At 25.8% G+C, this 25,723-nt stretch overlaps 3 protein-coding genes across 7 annotated transcripts in view; 2 read left to right on the forward strand and 1 right to left on the reverse strand.

The window, feature by feature from the left end:
- The window catches only part of LOC117167491 (ankyrin repeat domain-containing protein 13D), a 35,489-nt gene extending 33,889 nt beyond the window's left edge, over window positions 1–1,600 (forward strand). For all 3 annotated transcript variants that reach the window (XM_033352475.1, XM_033352484.1, XM_033352494.1), the window contains one exon: window positions 243–1,600. In XM_033352475.1, the coding sequence (XP_033208366.1) occupies window positions 243–486 (244 nt within the window). In that variant the 3' untranslated portion in view covers window positions 487–1,600. The remainder of the gene's footprint in view (window positions 1–242) is intronic.
- LOC117167506 (protein lin-37 homolog) lies at window positions 847–18,146 on the reverse strand. 3 transcript variants are annotated; one of them, XM_033352520.1, is made up of 7 exons: window positions 17,754–17,814; window positions 15,587–15,656; window positions 12,309–12,444; window positions 9,534–9,743; window positions 6,310–6,493; window positions 1,263–1,411; window positions 847–1,090 (listed from the first exon to the last, which is right to left on the reverse strand). In XM_033352520.1, exons 1-7 carry the CDS (start codon window positions 17,775–17,777, stop codon window positions 1,069–1,071), a joined length of 795 nt encoding a protein of 264 aa, XP_033208411.1. In that variant the 5' UTR covers window positions 17,778–17,814; the 3' UTR covers window positions 847–1,068. The 3 variants fall into 3 exon arrangements, with proteins under 3 accessions (XP_033208411.1, XP_033208404.1, XP_033208396.1); XM_033352513.1 differs by lacking the exon at window positions 17,754–17,814 and adding an exon at window positions 17,930–18,146 and having other exon boundaries at window positions 847–1,411; XM_033352505.1 differs by having other exon boundaries at window positions 847–1,411.
- Window positions 18,147–18,308: 162 nt separating this feature from the next.
- The window catches only part of LOC117179775 (fanconi-associated nuclease 1-like), a 30,907-nt gene continuing 23,492 nt past the window's right edge, over window positions 18,309–25,723 (forward strand). Inside the window, exons 1-2 of the mRNA XM_033371877.1 lie at window positions 18,309–18,477; window positions 22,336–23,176. Of these exons, the coding sequence (XP_033227768.1) occupies window positions 18,409–18,477; window positions 22,336–23,176 (910 nt within the window). The 5' untranslated portion in view covers window positions 18,309–18,408. The remainder of the gene's footprint in view (window positions 18,478–22,335; window positions 23,177–25,723) is intronic.

Consider the following 25,723-nt stretch of genomic DNA (forward strand, 5'->3'; position numbering starts at 1 on the left):
TCAAATTTCCGAATCGAACCAAAAATAAAAAAATGTCTTAATAGTTCGGATTCGGGAATGTTATTTTCTGCGATTTTTTGGCACTGAAAATTCCAAATATCAAAACTTTATTTTATTTTAAGACTTCCTAAATATTCTGCATTATTATGTTGTATTTGCAATTGTGTATCTAGATCCTTAACGGGGAAAACTGTATCTAAAAAAAAACATTCAGCTAAGTTTGAAACTTTTTTCCAATGCAGAGCAATTCAAGCGAGCCTGGCTCTCTTCCGCGAGACAGCGACTGGCTGCACGGAAGAGGAGATTAGAAATTTACCAACCGCTGACCAGGAACCCGAGGATGATGAACCTTTTGCAGGCGCTACAGAACAACTCCAAATGGCTCTCAGGCTCTCGGAGAAGCAGCAACTCGAAGAGGAACAACGACGACTCCTGGAAGAGGAAACTTTCCGACAGGTTCTTGAACTTTCGCTCACCGAAAAGTGAGATTAATATCAGCCATAAGAATAATTAATAAATTTATATCCGATCGAAATCTTCCTGGTAAGTCTGCAGAATGGAAGATTGAAAATGCTTTCTTTGTGCAAGCATTAGCGCCGTTCCCCGACTTTCTTTTTGTACGAGAATGCGCGCGAGCGGACACATTTTTTTCAAGCGCTGAAAGTATAAGTATTTTAAATTTGAGTGTCCCCGAGTGAAAAGTCCATTTGGATTTTCACATTTTCAATAAAAACTCGAGAGCATTCCAAATTTCAAAGAAGGCATTAAAAACTTGAAGAGTTTAAATTCACAGAATAAAGGGACTTAAATGTAAAAAAAAAAAAGAGAAAGAAATAAGTAAACCAATTTGTATCTATCCCTGCCTTGATGTTAGGTCTGGTCATTTATTCGCCTCATTTCTCTGGCGTATCTCCGATTTTATAAAAGTTTATATACGAATAGTTTTCCTACTACGATTAGGCGATACATCGAAGAGCGTCCTAGGGTAAATTTCCTACTAACTAAAGTGGTGGTATATTTGTATAAAAGTGTCAGCGAAAGTCGCGAAATAAAACACTGCACCGAGTCCTACTCGTATTCCGATTGCGCCCTGAAATGAGAAATGTTACGTTGTTATAACTATTATTACGATTATTATAGCTATTATTACCAATATTAATATATTACGTTTAATTTTAGTCTTCAAATACTATTTTTCCCCCCCGCAGAAAAGTGAGAATCTAGATTGACGAATATAAGTGATAAATGATATAGATACGAACTTTTTGAAAATGGTACCGAGGATGTTCGCGCTCTTGGCAAATCGCGCCTCGTTTTTGTGAGCCTGCTGGTGCCACTTTTTGCGCAAAGCACTCCAATGCTGTTTGTGCTGTTTCCATAGCTCCTCTTTCGACTTGAGTGTTTGTCCGTCCTGTGAACAAAAAATGAATGAGAGAAATTTAAAAAGAAATGTTATAAACAAGAAAATTAAATAAATGATAGATGTTTAAAATTTGAAACAGGTGAAATATAAAAGCAAAGCAAATTTGGAAAAGAACTTCAGGCCCAAGCATAATGTATGGACGGAAATTACGATTTTCGAGATTTTAAAATTATAAAACTAAAAAAAAACAGTTATGCATTTTTATTTGTGGTACAGAAGAAGATCGTTTTGTGTTTTTTAAGGATACAACAATTTGCCGAGGTTTGCAAAGATTCTCAAAAAAACTCAGAGTGGCCATTTTAATCGAAGAAAAAAATGCCCGGTTCGCAAACATTTTTTACGGTTAATGAAATTTAAAAAATCAAAAATTATTCTAAACACTTTTTCCGTTTAAAGTAATAAACAATAAGTTAAATTTACACATATGAAATAGAAGGTACTAACACTTTTCAATTGAAAATTTAAAAATGAAGAGTTCAAAGATTCAGATTAAATTCCAAAAATATAAATCCACGTTAAAATTTTTAATACTCTAAATTAAAGAATCAAGCAATGAACTTTAGAAATTTTCAAAATTATATTTTTAAAAGTAATCTTAAGCTAGACAAATTCAAAAATGAAAAATAATATTTTTTAACTTAACTATTTTTTAAATCAGAAGTTAAATTATTTTCATTTTAAATAGTTTAAGCATCCTTCAAAAACTTAAACATTTTATTTCAAAATATTGAGAGATCTAAAAGTGGTTTTATATTTTTCCAAATTTAAAATTATTGTTGCAATTTTTTCGAACCGTTTAAATATATTTTTAAATTAATTGAATTTTTCCTACAACTTTTAGAAAATTCTGCAAATTACAAAAATCGTTAAAATTTGAATTTATAAATAACGATAGGAACACTTATTATTTGTAGAAAAAGTTAGAGTAATTTTAAGAGATATTGAGAAGTTTTAAAAATATCCAAATAAAATTTAGAACTTGAAATGATTTCAAATCATTTACACGAAGTTTGTGACCTGAAAAAATTAGGCTATTCGTACCAAAATTTTAGTGCAAATACCCAAAGCTGAATTTAAAACAAATACAGATTTTTGCAGATTTCAATACAAAAATTTAGAAACTTTTTAAGAATTGTGAAAGGCTTAAAAATAATAAAAACATTTTCTTAAGATTCTTAGGAAAATTGAAAATGATTTTTCATTTTGAAAAATTATTGTAACAGAAAATTAAAAAATATTTAAAGAGATTTCCAAAATGATCAAAAAAGAACCTGAAGGATTCTTTTAATTTGCAGGATTTTCCAAAAGTTTTAGGAAAAATTCGGTTAATTTTAAAATTGATTTATAGGTTCTAAACAAAAATGTTAACACACTTCTTTTCAATTACTTGAAGTCTTTTCAAGTTTTTAATTAATTTTGAATCTTTTCAAAACTACGAAATATCTCTTGAAATTACTTAAATTTTGTTTACAAATAATAAACAGTGAAATTTTGAATGACTAAGAAAACTAATAAAAATAATATAGTAATTAATTAATTAATTCAATTTAATATAAAGGAAGACCTAAAACTTTAATTAAAAATATTGTTACAATCTGGAAATTCTCAAATTTTGAACGGATTTAGAATCGTTTTGTCAAATCAATTATTGATCAGTTTTTTATACTTTCATTATTCACAAAACTGTTCAAATCAAACTTGGGCAAATTTTTCTTCTTAAAATTCGGAAAATTCCTGGTCAAGAAATAAATTCACAGTCATTTCCAGGATTTTCCCGGTCTCAGAAAATTCCCGGTTTTCCCGGTCCAGCGGCCACTCTAAAGCTAATATAAGGATAATTTTCTGCATTTTTTTCGAACTTGTTATTTCTTGAGTAATTAATAGTGATCTGATTTTTCTTTATTTTGGTTCACAATTATTTCATCATTAAAAATTTTAATTTTGTCTCAAAGATATTAAATTTTTCAATACGCTCTGAATAACTTGGCAAAAAAATATTAGACCAACATCGTCGTTTTTGGCCTGAAAATTAGTTTGGGGAATTAAAAAAGTTGACCTAAAATGCAGTTTAAATATTTTCATTTTTAATTAAAATTTTAAGCCTTTAAATTAATCATTTTGAATAAAGCGTTAGAAAAATTAGCATATTAATTTAAAGGTCATAACATTGAAAATGTTAATAGAATATAATATTAACTGCAGAATAATTCTTTTTAAAATTGTGAATTTCAATTCGAATCGTTCAAAACTGTATATTTTGTCTTTTTTATCATAACCAACGAAAGAACTATATAATTAGATTCCGTTTTTATATATTTAAATACTGCAAGCTCAATTATTAAATATATGATTTGACTTTTGTCACGCACAAAGGGTACTTTTTCGCGCTAAAAGGGTAAAAATTTCAAGATAAATTCATAAGACTTCAAGAAAGTTGAAGTAAATTCAAAATAATTCAAATAAATTGGAAAAAAATTGAAAAAAAACATTGATTTCTGTAAAATTAGAATGGGCTTAGAAGAATTTAAGATAAATGAGAATTCGATCAAATTTATAAAAATTCAAGCTTTAAAAAAAATGTAATATATTGAAACCCATTTAAAAATATGAAAGAACTTCTTTGAATTCAGAAAATTGGAAATGAGCTTTAAAAAATGCAAGTAAATTCAAAAGACTTTAATTAACTGCGTAAGAATTAAATTGAAGTTGAAAGAATTCAGGATCAATTAAATAAAAACATTTATACAATTAGAAAATTGCATTCGAATCAGTAGAATATTGAGAAATTTACAAGAATTCAAGTAAACTAAAACAATTCTAGAGAATTCCAAAGAATTGAAAAGAATTCAGGGATAATTAATAAGAGTTAAGGTAAATTCCAAAAAAAGGATTTTAAATTTTTTCAAATCTTGGAAACCCTACTAATTTATGACAAAAAAATAATTTAAATGAGTTAGAAATAATTTTAAAAATTGAAAAATGCCATCGATTTCAGTCAAATTTAGAGGACTTTAAGCGAAATGAGAAAAATTCGATGAAATTCATAAAAAAATCAAGATGAATTTAAAAAGCAATCTAGCGAATTGCAAATAATTCAAGAATGTAAAAAAATCCATTGAATAGATTTTAAATGAGATTACAAAAATTAAAGAGAATTTAAAATAATTTGATGAAATGCTTAAGAATTTAAGGTGAGTTTTAAAGGCTTCAAGATGAATTAAACAAAAACTTGTTAAAAATCCACTGAATCGAGTATAATTGAGTGAATTTCGAAGAATTCAAAAGAATTTAGACGAATTCAGGATAAATTTAGAGGAATTCAGGGCTAATTCCAAAAAATATTTGCAAATCTTTTCAAATAGTAGCAACCCCACGAAATCCCACACTTTTTGTGAAAAATTCTTTGAAATTAATTAAAATATTAAAATTCCTTAAAATTATTACAACCCTTAAAATCTCTTAAAAATATCTTGGAATCCTTTAAAATGCCCTAAAATATGTGAAGGTCTTTGAAATTTCTTCAAACTATTGAAGTAAATAAAAAAATTCTGGTAATCTTTCTAAATGTCCTAAAGCTCTTTGAAATGCCAAGGAATTATAAAAATATATACCTTCAAATATTCAAAATCCTTTGATCAATGCATCAATTGAATTAAAAAAATTAAACAATATTCCCGACAATTTAAACGAATGTAGAATAAATTAATAAGAATTCAGGGTGAATTACAAAAACCAATGTCAAAACTCTTCAAATCTTTGAAACCCTACGAAATACCTTACTTCTCTTGAATATATTCTTCAAAATCCACGCAATTATTATTAAATCCCATGAAATTCTATGAGACGTGGCGATATTTCCCGAAAGCCTGGGAAATTCTTTATCCTAAAATATTGCAATCGCTTTGAAATCCCTTCAAATCATTGAAATCAAGTACAAAATTTTACGAATCTTTTAAGATTACCTAAAATAGTTTAAACCATTTCAAATGGTTCAAAATTCAAATTATTCTCTTGAATAAATTCTTTGAAATCCATTAAAAATGTTATAAAATTCCGTGAAGTTATATTATATTTTCTGAAATCCTGGAAAACTTATTAAAATACACTGACAGCTTGAAAATCCCTTACAATTATTGAAATCCTTTAAAGTATCACAAAACCTTAAAGGTACTTTAAAATTGTTCAATTTCTTCCAAAACTTTAGAAAATTCTTTATCCTAAAATATGCCAAACGCTTAGAAATCCCTTCAAATTAATTTCAATGAAAAATTCCGTTATTTTTTTTTTTTAATTCCCTGAAATATTTCAAATTAAAAGCTCGTGGTTAAAAAAGTTTTCGGTTTTGAAAATAATTAAAGAAACAAACCCTTCCCGATTAAAACTAATTCAAACAGAAAACGTTCAAGTTTTGATAGATTTTGAAAAAAATCCTTGTGCTATTTTCGGACCGGATTTATACAATTGATCCTTGTGGTTTCCCTTGAAAGTATGTGACAATTCTCGCCGACTTTTTGTGGTAAATTCTGTCCGAAAATGTGACGAGGATTTTTTGAATAGGGGAAATGAAAGCTGAAATTTCACAATTCTTAACCTAATTCAAAATAGAAATTCCTAATTTAAATATAAACCCGAATTTTTCGTTACAAATGTTCTAAAATTTAAATAAATTCAAAATTTCGAAACAATTTAAAATTTCGTAATCCCCTTAAATTAAAATTACTTTAATTTCAAAAGCACCTTGAATTAAAAATGCTTGTTTTAAACTAATAAATATAAAAAATTACAATTTTAAAGCATGAGAATCATACGTGAATCTGAATCTGAAAACGTGATAAGATCAACATTTTCCGCAATAAAGAAATGTAAATTCAAATAAATTGTCTTACGTAATCCAAGTTGAGTTCCTCCCTTTCGGTTGGAATGGGAGAAGGAATCCTATTTTTCGGAAACGCTTCCTCGCTTGGCAAAGGACGCGGTAAAGTGCAAACTTCCTTGAGCTCTCCATTTGAATCATAAAGTGATTCTTCGGAATTCTCATCTCTGGCCATCTCCGGACTTGGTGAACGAGCTCTGAAAATAAAATATTAATAGGCCGGCCACTCAGTTCACAGAAAAAACTTTCCATTTATTCTAATTTTCAAGTTGAAATGTTGAAAACAAATTTTTTTACTGTTAACAGGGTGTATACTCAAATTCTGGAAAAAAAATTCCCTGACAATTCCAGACTTTTTTCAGGTATCTAAAGTTTTTTGCAGGTATAATTCTTCATAGCACGGCGCTATTAAAATATTTCGCATTTTTTTGAACAACCGAAAAATGGTATTACAAGATGCTCTTAAACATATGAGCACCATCGATTATTTGATAATTAAATAATACTAAAAACAGAATTACTCATTTCTTGAATTTGTCCCTAAAGTCCAAGAATTTCAACAATAATTTTAACAATTTTTTATTTTTAAGTATAAAGTATCACATTTTAAACAAGATAGATGAACTTTTAACCAAATAGTTGAATTTTCTATCGAAAAAATCAATTTTTTCCAAAGAAGACGATTTTTTTAGTAAAATACACCAATTCCCCATCAAATAGTTGAATTTTCAACTAAAAAAGATTAATTTTCAAATAAATTGTTAAATTTTCATCTACCAAAGATCAGTTTTCAACCAAGCATGGAACAGTTAAACTTTCAGTTTAAAATATTCATTTTCCATCAAACAAAAAACAAAATTCCAAACAAAATGATAAATTTTTATTTAGGACGATGAATCTTCAACTGGAATAGACGAAATTCTAACATATATGTAAAATAATAAATTTAGAGAAAGGGTTTAAATGTCAACCAAGCGGTTTTATTTGAAAAAAAAATTAATTTCCAAACCAGTAGATTAATTTTCTACCAAGAAATACGACTTTTCAACAAAATACATGAAATTTTAAAATGGAATACTTAAACTTTCAAGTAAGAAAAATAAATTCCCAAACTTATAGTAGAATTTTAAGCCTAAACATAAATTATAAACTAAAACAACGGATATTTAACTTTAATAATTAAGTTTTCAATCGAAAACAGAATTTTCACAAAAAAAGAAAAAAGAATTTTAAACCATAAAAATTAATTTATATAAAAAAGTAATTTTTAACATGATAAATCAATTTTTAACAAAAAATAATAAACTGTCAACTAAAAATTTAATAGTTCAATCTTCAGTTAAAAAGAACAATATTCAATAAAAAAACTAATGTTTAGAAAAATAGTTAAATTTCAAACAAAGTGATTAATTTTCATCTAAAATGATGAACCTTCAACTGGAATAGCGAGTACGATTAATTTCTACCAAAAAAGACGAATTTTTGACTAAAAAGGATCAATTTTTATCCAAACATTGAATGGATACATTTTCGGTTTATAATTCATTTTTAACAGGCAAACAAAAAATAAATTTTCAACAAAATAGCAAAAAAAAAAAAAAAACAAAAAACAAATTTTTCACAAAATAGCTCATTTTATAACCAAAGTGGTGAGTTTTCAATTAAAATGATGAATCTTAAACAACACAAATAAATCAAAATTTTTACCAAAAGAGGTTAACTTTCAACCAAGTAAAATTAAATTATTAACAAAAACAGCTAATATTTAGCTTTAATAGTTGAGTTTTCAACCAAAAACAGAATTTTCACAAAAAAAAGCAAAAATATACATTTTCCACCAAGAATGTTAATTTTCAATGCAAGACAACGAATTTTCAACAAAATACATGAATTTTGAAGCAGATACTTGAATTTTCTACTAAGAACGATGGATTTTCAACCAGAACTAGAATAGTTAAAATTTTAGTCAAAAATCGTAATTTCAAACAAACAAAAAATTACGAATTTTCAAAAAAATTAAATAAAGTCATATAAAACTACTTTTACAAATAAAGAATCATTGTTATTCAATTTTATATTTCAATTTAAAAAAAAATTAAGCACGCTCTCGAACAAATTCCTTGACTTTGGAAAATATTCCCTGACAATTCCAGGTTTTCCAGGTTCAAATGGGAAATTCAAAACTAAACTATTTTAAATTTCAGTATTCAATTTTGTAAAATCATTTTCAATTTTGAGTTTTTTAATTTGGAATTTTTAAGTTAATATCGATTAAAATTGAAATATTTTAAAAGCATATTTAATGTTACATTGTTTATTTTTACAGTGTTTATTGAACTTCTCAATATTTTAACGCTTCATTTCAAATATTTAATTATAAAGCTCAGATTTAAAATTACACACTGTTAAATTATTTGCACTACCACTAAATGTGGAAGAACTGAAAGAGGGAAAATAAGTAAAAAAGTCAATAATTATTTCAAAATTTGAGTGAGTTACTATGTTTGGAAATATAACGATAAATAGAAAAAGTGCTTCGTATTTTACCATTTAAAAAATATCTTAACAGACATTGTTCTAAATTAAATAATTTCAAATCCACATATTTTATTGTTTTAGTACACAAGTAAAGATTTATAAAAATAAAATCAAAAAACGAACAAATATGTTAACCAACTTCCAAATCCTTTTTTTTAGGATTCCACACAACTTTTTTTCTCGGCTCGATTAATTTTAGCATCTTAACTTCGCTATAATATTAAAGACATGAGTTTTAAATTTTAAAAATTAAATAACTTCAAATAAAAAGTGCTTTAAACTTTACTAGTTTAAATTAAAATAGTTAAAAAATCTCTTTTGTAAAATTTAAATCATTTAAACTAGTATAATTTCAAATAATTTAAGTAACTTTAGATTTAAACTTCATTTAGATAATTTCATACAAATTACGTTTGAAATATAATAATTTTCATACAAATCTTTTACGATTCAATAATTCAATTTTAAATCAAAGACTTTACAATTTATTTATTAATTTTAAACTTGAGAAAATAATTCAAAAGAGAATAATTTGGAACCTTTATTATTCAGATGGTTTTAGAATTAGGCTTTTAAATCTGAATAATTTTATATTTAAAAATGTTCCAAATTGAAAGTTTCGAACAAAAAAATGTCCAGTGGTCACCTTCTTTTTACTTTTAGATTTCTTTTTATTATTCAAAAGTTCTGATATCTCACTTTGGAATCAAATTTGGATTTCGAGGCTGATTCGCCATCCAGGCTCTGCAAATTGGATAGAGAGGAGTGTCTTCTCGAAATTGAGCCAGGTCGACACTTCGATCAAAAAGTTTCATCACATAAGTATGATGGAAAGCGGGATCCATTGGCATTTGTCGACGTCTTTTCACTTTTCGGTTGGCGAAGTTCATCTTTGGACGCATTGTGTCTCTAGATAATAAATTTATAATTATTTTTAAATATTCTTTCTGAAAAAATAATGTAACGAAATGTATAGAAAATCTCGCGTTCATTATTGTGGAAAACTTGATTGGCTTTCCATTACTTGAAGCTGTTTAATATAAATTAAAAATTTGTAAATTTAAATCTACAAATTTAATAACCCCTTTAGTAATAAAAATTATCTAAAAAGTCTTGTGCGAACAGAAAAACAATCGCCCAAAATTGGTATAAAAAAGAAGATTATAGTTTAATCCAGATTTAGATTCTTTTCACAATTTTAGATCAGTTTAGGGTTTATCTTTCGAAATTGGTAACTTCAATACAGAAAATAATTTTAAAACAGATTCAAAAATTTCAAAAAGTTTCGGTTATGGCAGTTATGTTATGTTAGTGGTTTTCCTAGGAAATTATTAAATTTGAAAGAATATGTATTTAAATTTTGTCAATAAGTTTAGTTTCTATTGAAGTCTTTCACGTGAAAATCAAATGATTTTTGTTTAAAATTATAAAACTTACAAGCTTGAATAATTTCGTATTCTGTTATGGTTTTCGTAGTCAAATTAATTTTTCATTAAAAAATCATGAAATTACAAGCAAGATCCATGATTTTTTACAATTTTAGGTTACGTTGGCGTTTTACATAGGAAATTTGTATTTCCAAACAAATATCATCATAATTTGAACAATACTTAAAATCTTTTAACAATTTTTGATTATTTAAGTACCTTTAGTGTACTATTATTGGTATTATTAATAATAATTAATAAGATTAAAAAAATATATTTACTATTTTTCTACAAATATAGGTTATATTCCATCTGAAATTTTTATTTTTAAACAAAAAATCTTAGATTTAAATAAAATTATTTTTTATTAAAATAATAAAATTGGGAACTTAAGATTTGAAGAAAAACTATATTTTAGAGCAATTTAATGACACTTGAACAAATTTAGGTTGCGTTGTTGGTTTAAATCAAAAATTTGAATTCTAAACAATTTTTTGTTATGTTAGTGTTTTTTGTCTAAAAATGCTATTGTTAATAGAAAATCATTATAATTAAAAGAATATTTACAATATTTGAACAATAATATTTATTGGTATTTTTAATAATAAAAATTAGATATTATAAAATATTTACAATTTTTCAACAACTTTCGATTATGTTAACATTTTTGATAAAAAATATGTGAATTTAAACAAGAAATATTAGGTTTACGGGAAGATTTACAATACTGAAATTAAATTTAAAAATAATCATGGTAAAGAATATTTACAATATTTAAACAATAATAGCTTATGCTCGTATTTTTTGTCGCAAAATTGATATTTTTGATTTAAAATAAAAGATTTTGATTGTTTACATATTGAAATAAAAATTATATATATTAATTCTAAACTTAAAACATCAATTTTTCTCAAGTATCAAAAATATTGTGTTTGCATGCATATTATTGTAGATAATATCTACTATGAAATACAAAAATTTTGTATTATCTAATATTAATTTTAAATTTTTATATTAAAAAGCATTTTCAAACAAAAATAATGATAATTTGAACAAGACCAAATTCTTTATTTTTTTATTTTAAATTATCTTATTATTTTTCGTCGTAGGGTTGTATTTTTAATTTAAAAAAATTAGATTTCAAAGAAGATTTATAAATGTTCAGAAATTTTAGGTTATATTAGCGTTTTATGCCAGGAATTGGTATTTTTAGTAAAAAATATTAGATTTCAAGAAAAGATTAAACTTTTTGTAGAATTGTGGATTAATCTAGCGGTTTTCAATGTCGGTTGCAAAGAACAATTCTAATCTTTGACAAATTTACGGTTATTAAAAAATTTTTGTTTACATAACATTAGTTATTTAAAACAAAAATAATAAAATTTTAAAGAAGATTTACAATTTGGAACAATTAATTGTTACGTCATGTTAGTGTTTTTGTTTGTTAATGTGTTGCACCCATAATTGATATTTTTAACAAAAAAAAAAAACATTAGATTTATATCCAATGATTTTTGCTTGAAATAATCAAATTTGAAAGCTTCAACAATTTCAGTTTCTGATAGTGCTTTTCATTATAAATTGACAGTTTTTATTAAAAAATCACTAGATTTGAAAGAAAATTCATAATTTTTAAACAATTTAAAGTTTGATTGGTATTTTACATAGAAAATTTTTATTTTCAAACGAAAATAATCGTAATGTGAACAAGATTTAAAAACTTTTAACTTCGCTTTATGTTAGTGCTTTTCGTTGGAAACAATTAAATTTAATTAAAACTTGAATTTTCAGCAATTAACGATTTAGCTTTCGGAAATTAATGTTGTAAATTTAGCGCTTGTTAAGCCTTTAAAAGTTTTTCTATCCGCCTCGTACTGGTTTCCCCTAGAATGTCGAATCGCCATCACTTTTAAATTTAAAGAATTTTTTGGAATCGTCTGAATTTGAAAGCGACGAAAATGAAAACATACAAAAATAAGGAGTCCTAAACTAAAAAAAAAAACTATTTTTATACTAAACAAAATAATAATAATAAATATGGACCTACATTTTTCTAAAATTTGATCTGTATTCTTGTGAAGCATCTTCGCTTGAGTCGGCTGATGAACCCTCGTCACTGTGATGCAATATTTCTCGAAGTGCTCCTTTAAGTCTGTCCCTAGCAACGACTACATCGTTGTCACCTAAATAGAAGATAATTTAAATAATAACTTTAATGACATGTGAGATTTATATACGTAATACAATTTAAATCAAAGAAGTAGACAAACTTCAAATTACAGAATCAGTCATTTCGAAACAAAGTAGGTTTAAATCGATAGAAAAAATTCCTTCACAACGTTAAAAGAGGATTTTAATTGAACAGTGATTCAGGGTTATATTTCACGAATAAAAAAAAAAGTGCGCGTCCTATCAAGAAGTGATTCTCAATGAAATTGTAGATCTTTTTCGGGATAACAATTTTTGTCAATTCATCTTTTTTTTGCGCCCTACATAGTTTGGCCACAAAATGGAATTTTTTTTCATTATTTTTTGTACAATCAAATTTTGAATTTTTGATTTTTCAAGAAAATCCACAAATTTGTTATGATAATCTTGTAGGGCTTTCAAAAAGAAATGTTTTTATTTCCTTGACTTTTTTTTCATATCGTGCTTTTTTTGGCTTAAAATTTTGATTTTCGGTTGATTAAAAAAATTTTGAAAACGCTATAAATCTTGAGAATTTACTTTTTATCGAAAAAAGTCATGATGATAAATTGTTGTTTCGTTTTAATACTATAAATATCTGTCGATACTATTTTCAAATTCAGAAAAATATGGTCCCAAAAATGTTCAAAATGCGCTCACTTTTTGAATTTTTATCAAAAATGTCTGGTTAACGAACTCGTCCTTTCTTTTAGGATCTTAAAAAAGTGTGCCAAAGATTGATTTGATTCGTTCATTTCTTCGAGAGTTATCGTGTTTACGGACGGCCGGACAGCCGGACAGACAGACAGAGGCCATCGTAAAAACTTGATTTTCTGATTCAGGGGGGTCTTTAACCGTGGAGATCCGTTGAACAACTGTGATGTCAAATTTCCGACAATTCTAATACTTTCTCAATCATGAATGATGAGGATGTAAAAAAGATCATTTATCAGCCAAACATTAAATAATAAAAATTTCAGTGAAAAAATTAATGTTCCGCCAAAAAAATGAATTTTTAAGTAAATTATAGAATATTAAACTGGAATAGTATTTTCATTTTCTGTTAAAAAATATATATATTTTAAACAAAAAAAAACAACACATTTTCAATAAAACAGCTCATATTTTAACTCAAGAAATTAATTTTTTTATTAAAATGACAAATCTTTAATTTAAAAAAAATTATTTTCAACAAAAGAGTTTATTTTTCAACCAAATACATTTATTTCTAACCTTAAAGATAAATTTTCAACTAAAATGATGAACATTTACCTGGAATAGTTGAATTTTCAACAATATAAATGAATTTTCAATTGAAAAACTTAACTTTCAAACAAACTGATAAGTTTTTCACTAAAATTATGAATCTTTAACTACAATAGTTTAATTTAAAATTAAAAAAAAGAATTTTTGACCAATAAAATTAATTTTCTATAAAAAGATGAATTTTCCACAAAGTACATGAATTTTCAAAAAAAATAGTTGAATTTTTAAATTAAAAATATCAATTTTCAACCAAATAGTTAAATTTTCTTTAAAAAAAATAAAATTTCAACCCTAAATAGAATAGTAGAATTTTCCGTAAAAACATTAATTTTGAACAAGAAAAATAGGATTTTCAGAAAAATAGTTAAATTGTTGGTAAACCAATTCCTTTTCATCCAAGGAAAAAATAACTTTTCAATGAAATAGCTCATTTTTCAACTAAACAAACCAACTTTTAATTAAAATGATGAATCTTCAATAAAAAAATGTCGAATTTTCAACGACATAAAAGAGTTTGATTTTCAAAAGCAAGTCATTAAATTTTCAAGAAAAAAAGGGTTATCCCAAACAAAAAATGTAAGAAAAAAATTATATTATATTTCAGAAATATTTTCTCTTCGAAATACTACTTCTACTCTAAAAACTACTTAAGGGACTCTCTTTTTTCTTAAGTTTAGAAGATGGACCTTTTAAATTGTCTCTTTAATTCTAAATCCCGATTATAATTCTTTAAAAAAATCCCCGTTCCATGTCAAAAATTCCCTGTTCCAATTGAAATTACATTTCTTTACGGAAATATCCTAAAATAAAAAGATAATTATTTTCTAACTAGACTAAAATTATTAAAATAATGAAAACTTGAAATTTGCTACGATCAGAAGAAGATTCCCGGTTTTTTAATTCAATTCTCGGTCATGATGCCATTTCAAACAAAAAGCATTACTCTAATGAAAATTTTTAAAACATCGAAAAAAGACTTTTTTTAACAATCTTTTTTTTTAACAATGTTTTTTTTTTAAATAAATTTTTTTGGGGGGACCATATAATAGGTACTAATATATAAACAATTTTTTTTTTTGAAGAAAGGATTTTTAAAACAAATAACTCTATTTGAAGATTATAAACTTCTTTTAAAAAATGGATGCAGTAGAGTTTTAGGAAATGATTTTCCCGAAAACGTAATTCATGATTTATTAAAACTCAAGTGTTTCTAGATAATTGATAAGAAGCGACGTAAAGAAAAAATTCAATCACTACAAATATTATTAAAATAATTATTTTTCGTAAGTCCTACATTTTTTTAGAATAAAAATTATGTTTTTTCTTGAATAATACAAGACTGATGATGTAATTTAAATACTTAAAATCATATACCATTTTTTCCAAACACCTCATTCTTGGCATGACAACACTTTTTAACAAAATTTAATAAATTTTAATCCCGTTTAATTTTTTATAATATTTTGAAATCCCATGCAATACCGAGTAATCTCTATAATCATGTGTAATCCTGTAATTTTGTAATCTAATGCACACGAAAAATCGAATTGGTTAACCCCTCGAAAATAATTGTCAGTTCGATATTTTAAACTAATAACGGGATTTAACTGTAGTTCTGTAAAATTTGTTAATTTTTTAGTTTTCTTTGGAAACAGGGGTTTACTTAAATCCTTTTTTTAGATACATTGGCTCAAAAGGATTTTGGGTCGATATTTAAAAATTAATTTGCAATTATGAAAAGCACACTGCCTTAATAATAATCCTTCTTTTTAATAAATGTTCAATTAAATCAAATGTCCTATACTATGCAATTTAATGATTTAAAATAACATTGAAAAAATTATTTTCTTTGAATACATATTGTTTTCTTACCTATTTCATCTTTGACTTCAATTTTCATAAGTCCTGGAACCGAAGGTTGCAAAATTTTTTTCTTTCCCATCTGAAAAAAAGTATTTGTTTTTCCTCTTTTATTTTTGAATGCAATGTTTTGAATTTTTTGATTGTACAATTTAATTACTGAAAAAAATTTTTGAGAGGCATGGCTTTATTTTTCAAGCAAAATGTTTTTATTTTCTCACATATTAATGTGGAAAGAATCTTGGAAAATTAAGAAAGCCGGCTCAAAAATATTCAATTTTTTATGATTTTTCACTATTTTAAACTGCTTGGAATGCTTTTAAACTCTTTCACATCCTTTTGAATTCTTTTCTTGAAATCAACTAAATTCCTCCGAATTGCCAGATATATCTGAATTCATCTAAATGGTTTAAAATATCTGAATTCCTTCAATTCGCGGAATTTCCTAAATTCTTAGAACTCCCTAAATTCTACGGAGTTCGAAATAATTCAAAGAATTCAGAGTAATTGCAGAAATTCTATAAACTCCGAGAATGCAGAAAATTTTAAGGAATTCAGGGAATTTGGAGACTTAAAAGAACTTAGGAGTTTAAGATAGTCAAGGAATTCAGTAAATACAGAATATTAAAGGGTTTGAAAGAATTAAGAGAAAACTGAATATTCCAGGAATTCAGGATATTCAGGGATTACATGGAATACAAAAAAATTAAGAGCCTTTAGGAACGTCTGGAAATTTAGAGAATTCGTAATATTTATGGAATTCTGGGGAATTAGAAAATTTAAGGAATTTCAGAATATTTAAGGAATTCTGGGAATTCAGAGAATGCAAGGAATTCAGAATATTCAAGGATTTCAGTGAAGTTAGAGAAATCAAGGATCTCAGAATATTTAAGGAATTCAGAATATTCACCAAATTCATAGAATTCAGGAAATCCAAGCAATTACGAATAATGAAGGATTTCAGGAAATATAAAAAATTGAAAGATTTTAGAAAATTCAAAGATATCAGAAAAGTTAAGGAATTCAGATAATTTACGAAATTCAGAGAATATAATCGATTTAAAATATTCAAGGATATTCCAAAACCTCCGAATTAAAGGAATTCAGAGAGTTTAGAACATAGGAATTTAGGGAATTCAGAATATTCCAGTATTTCAGGGAATTGAGAGAAATTAAAGATTTTCGAGAATTTAAAGAATCCACAGATTGATTTACAAGAAATTTGATCAATTTTTATTGCTGTACACATAAAACTCTTACATAAAAAATAATATGAAAATTGTTTATTTCAAGTTTTGAAAGGTGTGAAGTTTTAGTGATAAAGGCTTTGAATTTTATATTGTAACATTTTTTAGTAACTCAAATAACAAAAAATTCAATTTAAAACGTTCTAAATTTAAGAATAAAATTGATTTATTTTCAGTTTGCAATACCAAGTAGTGAAATTATTTAAATTGCTAAGTCTAAGAATTAAAATTTTCCCATTTTTATATAGCCTACGAAATTTTAAAAGTGTTTAAAAGTCAAGGAGTCCTAAATATAAAATTCAAATTTTATGAAAAATAAAGACAATTTTAATTTTATTCAAAAAAGATAAGTATTTTTGAAAGCTACAAAATTGATATTTTATCATTTTCGAGCAATTAAAATTAAAATTTTTGTTTAATTTAAACGTTTTGAATTTGAGAATGATTAATGTTTAACTTGTAAAATTGACAAGTTTTTAGAAAGTTAATATTGTTTAATATCAGTTAATATTAAATAATAAAATACTGTTAATATTCAGTAATAATATAGTTTAATATCGATCTCAAAATCAATTATTTATCTATTATTTTTCAACTATTAAATATAATTATTTTTTAACACTACAATTAGAAAAGATTTAAAAAAGAAACCAAAACATTTTCAGTGTTTCGATTTACGTTTTTAATTCAAGATTGTTTAATTATAAACGATTCCAGTATAATAAAATTTATCTTAGCAATTTCTTGATCACAAAAGATTCTCTGTCCTATAGCCGAATAGAATTTTTCATTAATAATTTTCGCACCATCATGAACCAGTGAAAGTAAATCCAAACACAGTATTTCCCTTTGTGGGAAAATTATGCAAAACACGTATAAATTGAATTTTTGAACTCAAAATCTCTAGAAACTATAGAATCACAAAACTTAACCTCAAAATATACATTCTTCAACATGTTAAATATTCATTAAACACTGCATTAATATCGTTAATATAGACGTGGATAAGAGAAATTTTCAATATAAACTCGACATTCCTTTAAATTTTCGTGCAATGACAAGGAGAAATAGAAAATATATATATAATTTTACCAAAACCAAAACTTACCTTGACGTCCTCGAAACTTGAAAAATCAATTTTTCGTATTTTTATCTCCAAAATTTTTAGAAATTGCAACAAATTTATTTTAGAATTTATAAGAGAGCTTAATTTTTGATGAGAATATGTTGAAAAGCAACGAAAAATAGGGACAATGTTGTTAAAACAGTGAACGCTTCAAAAAATCGTTCATTATTTTCAAACTAAATACTCTGACACTTTACGATTCAACATTCAACTATTTAAGGATAATTTTCCTATAAATGCTTCAAATTACCGAAATTGCTGAAATTTTCCAAAAATGTCAAAAAAGAACGGAAACTTTTCTGGATAACTAACCAAAATTCTCTTTGCTGTCAGGATAGCCCGAACAAACAATCCTAACCTAAAATTCCCGCGGCATCCGGGTTGCTGGACGTGTGAAAATGTGTGAAATGATGTAAGATACAAGTTTTTTTTCGAGTTGCTCGTGTTATTGCCAGAAAATTATGTCGCAATCAAAAATCGATCATTTTTTCCCGTCAGTAAAAAAAGGAACAGGGAAAACCAACGCAAAGGTAAAATCGGTTCTCTATTATTTTTTTACAGTTTTTTCTCTTGTATGTGTTTATTTTTGTTTGACAATATTGCAAACAAAACATTTGAATTAATGTTTTTTCATTATGAAATATTTTTCTGTTAATCGTAACATGTTCATTACCCAAAAAGAATCTCATTAAAGGACCCAATTCAAAAATTTTCCTGTTTAGAAATTTTTTTTGGTCAAAATTATAATACTCTAATAACTATAATATAGATTTGACTATAAATAAATGTAATACTTGCAATCAAATTTACCTTTGGGAAAGATAAATCGAGCTCGGAAATTTTGTTTGAAATCAATTTATTTGTTTAATATTGACCGTCGCACGTTGAGGTTAAATTTTCAATTTTTTACTTATTTTTGATCCAAGTTTTTATCGACTAAAAATTATGACGAATTTTTTGTAAGTAGAGTTTTTATTAGTGAAAAATAATATCAAATTAGAAATTGAGTAAATTTTGCATTGATGCTAGAATTTGTTGAAAAAGCACAAAAAAAGGGTTTTTTAAAATTTGGTTAGTTGTAAATTTTTTTAAAAAGATAATGAAAAACTGACATTTCTTCAACTAGATTAACTATAATCAGAGAAATATGAACGGAACGGAATTTTTCATTAAAGTTCTATAGCCATTTCATAGTGCCTGTTATCTAAAATAAAGGAAAAGATATGCAAGGACAACATTTTTAATAATTGATGAAAATTGATATCTCAATTTCACAGTTAATATATAATATCTTTGTGTAATAAATAGACAATCAAACAATTTTTTTTATTATGCATTTAAATGTTTATTACTTAATTCTAATCTGAATTTATGTGAATATTGCATTTTTAATACTTGTTTTTAGTGCATAATTTTTATTTTTGTTAAGTTTTCAACTGTTCAAAAAGGTATTGTCAAATTTCATCATTTTCCAACAGTAGATTTTGAAATTTTTAACTGTTGAAAATTCCGTTTTCAATGTTATTTTCTTCTGACTGAAAATTTGAAAGGTTAAATTTCAAATGGTTGAAAATTCAAGAAAAAATTTTTTTTTAATGCCAATTTTCGAATAAAAAGTTTAATGTAACTCAAAAGTGTTAATAAATTATCAATCTTTTTTTAATATCTAACACTTTTTGAACCTTTTTGACTAACATAATCCGAAATTGTTGAACCTTGTAAACTTTATTAATTCAAACAAAAAACATTGGATATAATTCTAATGATTTTTCAAAACTGTAAATCTTTGTTAAAATCTATATGGAAAAAAATGTATCTTATTTTAAAATATAATGTTTTTTTACTAAAAAAATACGATTTCTAGATTAATATTATAAAATAAAATTCTCTTTTTAAAAGACAATACCTACATTTTAAATTTAGTAGTTGAATTTTCGACCAAGAAGTTAAATTTTCTACCAAAACAGACCAATTTAAAACAAATTTACATACATTTTTCACTAAAAAGTTTGAGCAATGGATGTGATATTAGTCCAGATTATATTGAGAAAAATTAATTTTTCAAAAAACCACAACAGATTAACATTTAACCAGAAAATTGTATTTTTAACTAAGGAATATGCAATTTCTGCAGAAAGAGATGAATTTACAAACCAAAAAGATGGATGTATAAGGGTAAATGGTAATCTGTGACGAAATCAAAATTTGACCTTGTAATGTTAATTTTGTCCGCCTTTTTTTTGTTAAACTAAATAAGTTAGTATACCGAAATTTCAGGAGAAGGAAGAAAATATATGAGCCGACATCGGTTGGGTCCCTTGGAGTAATTATTTTGCAAGAAAAAGCGGTACTTTTAAGTTTTCCGTGACTGCCTTGTAGCAGACGAAGCGACGGAAATGTTTGGAGTTGGAAAAAGTCGGTAACTCGGCTTCATTGAAAGATTATTCACTAAAAGAATTAATTATTTATAAAATTTAACTGGAATACTTGAAATTTTTAAGCAAGGAGATTAACTTTCAAAGAAAAACATCTTGTTCTACAAAAAAATTGATTTTTTTCAAATACGTGAATTTTAAACGAAACAATTGAATTTTCAATTAAAAGAGGCAATTTTTCAGCCAAATTGTCGAATATTGAAACCAAATTTATTATACAAAAAAAGGTTTTAAAAAAAATGCATTAATTTTTCAACTAATTACTTCAATTTTGAACTAAAAAATATCATTTTTTAAAAACAAAAGAAATAGTTGAATTTTCAGTTAGAAAAATTAATTTGCAACCAAAGTGATGAATTTTCAACTAAAATGATGAATCCTCAATAAAAAAAATAATTTAGTTTAAAAGAGTTTATTTTTCAACCAAGAAAATTTATTTATAACATAAAAGATGAATTTTTATTTAAAATGATGAATATTTAACTGGAATACTTGAATTTACAACCTGAAAGAAGAATTTTTAAACAATGATATTAGTTTTCGAAGAAAAAAATCATTTTCTACCAAAACAAATAAGTTTTAGATTTAAAAAGTCGATTTTCTAACAAAATAGTAAGTTTTTTAAAAACAAAATACGTGAATTTTGAACGAAATAAATTATTTTTCGATTATAAAAAACAACTATATATCTAACTTGTTAAATTTTGAAATATCAATATCAATTTTCCACCCGAAGTAGAACGGTTAAATTTTAAGTAAAAAAAAAAACTAAATTAAATTTAATAAAAATTCATCTTTTATGTTATAAATAAATTTGCTCGGTTGAAAAATAAACTCTTTTCATCAAACTTAATTTTTTTATTGAAGATTCATCATTTATATTAAAAATTCATTTCTTTGCTTAAAAAATGAGCCATTTTATTGAAAATTTGTTTCTTTTTTGTAGAACATAGTTCTTTTCAACTTGAAATGGAAATACTATTCCAGCTGAATTTTGGTTGAAAAATGATCTTTTTATTTTCAAAATTCGTTGAAAGTTCAACTATTTCATTTGAAGATTCATTGTTTTAGTTTAAAACTATTTTTTTAATTTAAAATTTAAATATTCTAGTTGAGGATTTATCATTTTAGTTGAAAATTCGTCAGTTTGGTTGCAAATTAATTTCTCCAACTGAAAATTTAACTATTCCTTTTGTTGTTGAAAAATTAATGTATTTTTTGAAAATCTTGTTTGTAGATTAGTAATACTTTGGTTTCAATATTCAACAATTTAGCTGAAAAATTGTCTCTTTTAAATGAAAATTCAACTGTTTCGTTTAAAATTCACGTATTTAAAAAAAGTATATTTTTTTGTAGAACATGATGTTTTTCTTTCAAAGTTAATTGCCTTGTTTAAAAAAATTTCTTCTTACTTAAAATTTTCAAGTATTCCAGTTCAATTATTTAAATTTTTTAGTACAAAATAATTACTAGAAGAGACGCAACCGATGTCATCTCATATATTTCCTCCCGAAATTTCGATATACTAACTTATTTAGTTTAAGGAGGAAAAGGCGGACAAAATTAACATTACAAGGTCAAATTTTGATTGCGCCAAAGACTACCATTTTCAATCAACACAAAAATGTTTTCGCCAAGAAAGAAAAAAAGGACAACAAAATTAATGAAATTTCACGTCAAAAAGACGAATGTCCAACAAAAGAATTAAAATGTTTATTAATTACAAAACTTTTAAATCAATAATTTTTAACCTTTCAACTAAAAATAGTTGGAATTTCTTATTGGATTCTATTAATTCAGTGAAATAATGAGAAAAAGAGAAAAGACTTGTTAAGTTCATTTTTTAATTTTAATGCTTGAACAATTTTATGGCACTATTTTTTAACATTTGTGACACTTCTCAAACATTCGTTAAAGCAACAGAAATTATAATGCATTTTGTTTTTATTACAGCTGTTAAAAACTGTAGGGAGTCCCAGGAAACGCAACTCCTCCCCAATAATTAAAGTGCCTAAACGACCAAAGAGCATGGCAAGTTCTCCGAGAAAACGAGCGAATGCGCCATTGGATGCGAACATTGCAAAAATTCCGAAAATCAGTTCACCCACCGGTAAAGTCGTGAAAATATATCCTTCGCAAGAGCAAATTTCTCGCTCTAATGAAAATTCTCCACAAAAATCGAGTTACCGAATATCCCATGCTGAATCTCTATCTCGAAGTCAATCTGATTCGGTTCTAAACTGTTCTCCAAGAGTAGAAATATCCAGCTCGTTCACCCCGAAAAAATCTCCTCGTGGATCTTCCGGAAATTCAACAAGAGGCTTTAGCCCGAGAAAACTTTTTGAGGAAACAGTCAGTTCCGAAATAACAGAACGCGCGATAGAAAATCTAAATCTCAGAAAACAAGGAGCCATTGGGCCAAACGATTTCGATTTGACGAAGATTTATGCAAGTGGAAAATTTGATATAACTTATCGATCATTGAGGACAGACGTGGCCGAAAAATACGAGTTGAAGGATGTAATTTTTCCGGGGGAAAAGCATGCAGATCACCTTTTTACAATGATCGTCGACGTTTTTTCAAATGCCTTAAACTGCGGCTACTTTGACGAGACAGAACTCGATTTTTTGTTCTCGGGCTTGACTTTATCCGCCAAAAGCCAAATGTTGCTGGCGAGACTTTTGAAAAGAAAAAGATCCTGGCACAGAGTCAGTAGCATACAGTATCCAGAGATAGCCGAAAATCTTCAGATATATTGCGACGAATTGGTGGACAAAGGTTTTTGCGTTTCGAGTAAGATTTATTTTTGAATAATTAGGCATTTTTATTTTTTACTATTATACGAGCTGAAGGAGAAACATTTAGTTATTAAAATCAAAAATTTTGTAACGCCCTTGCAACATGTATTAATTTCGCGCAATTTTGAAAAATGTAAGAACATTTTACAACTTGAAAATTATGAGATATGAAGGTTTTTCTCGTTTCGATTTATCCAGTTTTTTGCAATATTGAAAAATCCACAGAATTTTTTTTCAAATAATACAAAACGGCTTCCGTTTGGTATTGGCTTGCTTTTGAGGAGAGAAAAATGTTTCTTATTCCTTTTTAAAAATCTTGTCTTTTTGCAATTTTTTGAGATATTAAGGGTTTTCTTTTTCCATTTTATCCAGCTTTTGCACTCTTTGGAAAAACACAAAAAAAGTTAACAAGAATAAAAAATTACGAATTTATTTGGATTTTTGAAAAATAAAAAATGATTTCTAAAAACCCACCCATTTTTCCTGAAATGTTTAGAAATAATAGGTACTGCTATAGTCTTCTTAACATAAATTTTCTGGTTGCTGTATTTTTGCTTTTCGGAAGGAAAAAAATATTCTTAATTTAATTCAAAACTTTGCCTTTTTTGCCAATTTGTTGAAATATGAAGGATTCGCTTGTTTCAGTTTATCCCGTTTTTTACTCTTCCAAAAAATTTTAGAATAATAAAAAATGAAAACGTTATTTGCGATTTTTGAAAAAAAGCAAAAGCAATTCTAAAAAACCCCGTGTTTTTTCCTGCGATTTTTAGGAATTTTAGGTACTGATATAGTCTGCTTACCATATTTTTCCGTTTGGTATTGGCTTGCTTTTGAAGAGAGAAAAATGTTTCTTATTTCTTTTTCAAAATCTTGTCTTTTTGCAATTTTTTGAGATTGTTCTGTTTGCTGTGTTTTTGCTTTTCGAGAGAAAAAGATTATTTTTATTTTATATTAAAACCTTGATTTTTTTGAAATTTTTTTATGTATAAAGGTGTTTCTTGTTTCAGTTTATTCAGTATTTTCACTCCTTTAAAATTTTAAAATAATAAACAACGACAAAGTTATTTAGGATTTTTGAGACAAAAAGATCTCAAAAACGCCAATTTTAATATTTAATAAATTTTCCGTTTGGTGTTTGTTGCTTTTCAGAAGGAAAAAATGCTTCTTACTTTATTTCAAAACCTTGCTTTTTTTGGCAATTTTTTGTGACATAAAGAATTTTCTCGTTTTGTTTTATCCAGTTTTTTGCACTGTTTCTAAACCCACAAATAAAAATTAAAATAATAAAGAATTGTAACATTATTTAGAATTTTTGAAGAAGAAGAATTCTAAAAAACGCCACCTTTTTCCGGAGATTTTTAGGAATAAGGGGTGTTGATATGTCTACTTGCAACAAATTTGCCGTTTGGTATTGGTCTGCTTTTGAAGAGAAAAAATATTTTTTATTCTTTTTAATATTTTTTTTTCTACCGAAACACAAAAAAAAGCTATTATTAGGTATACTATTAAAGTGCGGTTTTTGAGAACATTTTTTCTTCTTTTTTTCAAAAATCTAAAATAACGTTGCTATTTTTTATTATTTTTGTCAATTTTTTGTGGATTATGAAAGAGAAAAAAACTGGATAAATTACAACAAGAAAAACATTATTATCTCATAAATTACAAAGGAGGCAAGGGTTTGAAAGGAAAAATTGAAACAAAGGCATTATACCTTCAAAATTTTCAAATATTCGTAAAAATATCATTATGTTAATTAAAAAAAATACGTGTCTCCTTACTATCCACGTAAAAAAAACATATTTTATAGGCAAGCTAATCTTGTGATAATTGGTAAACTAAAAACTCCCGACCCATTGATACATAATCGTTAACTTTTACATTCTCATTCATGAGAGTTTATGTCTGTATGTATGGTTACCTGAATGTTGTAGCCACGCTAGATTTTGAAGAATTTGTCTAATCTAGTCAGTCTTTGATACACTTTCTAAGGGTCCCAAAATGAAGGTTAAGTTCGTTAAACAGATATTTCCAACCAAAAATTAAAAATTTGGATCATTTTTATAATTTGAATTTTTTTTAAATTGTAGCAATTTTTGTCAAAGTTTCTTATAGTTGGGTAGAACACTTGCAAAATTATCCAAATAAAATTTTCGATTTCGATGAAAATTAGACAAGTTATAAAATTTTGAAAATGTTCAGAAAAAAAATATTTTTTTCTGATAATTTAGGAAATTTCATTTAAATTCTTCAGTAAATATCAAATATGTTTAGAAACTATCTTTGTTAAATTTTTCGATTAGACAAAAATTCAAAAAGTTAGAGCTTTTCCAAAATTTGAAAAAAAAGACATTTTCATGAGTTTTAGAAATTTTTGTCAAATTTCCTGATACACGACAAAAATACTTGCAAATCATCCTAATGACATTTTTTAATTCGATAAAAATTCAAGTTATACGCTTGTCAACATTTTGAAAATTTTCAAAAAAAGAAAAAACAAATTTAAGGGCGAGGGGGTAAATATTTTGGCATAATTTGCTATGCT

This window comes from Belonocnema kinseyi, chromosome 1 (genome assembly GCF_010883055.1).
Source record: "Belonocnema kinseyi isolate 2016_QV_RU_SX_M_011 chromosome 1, B_treatae_v1, whole genome shotgun sequence".
Taxonomy (NCBI): domain Eukaryota; kingdom Metazoa; phylum Arthropoda; class Insecta; order Hymenoptera; family Cynipidae; genus Belonocnema; species Belonocnema kinseyi.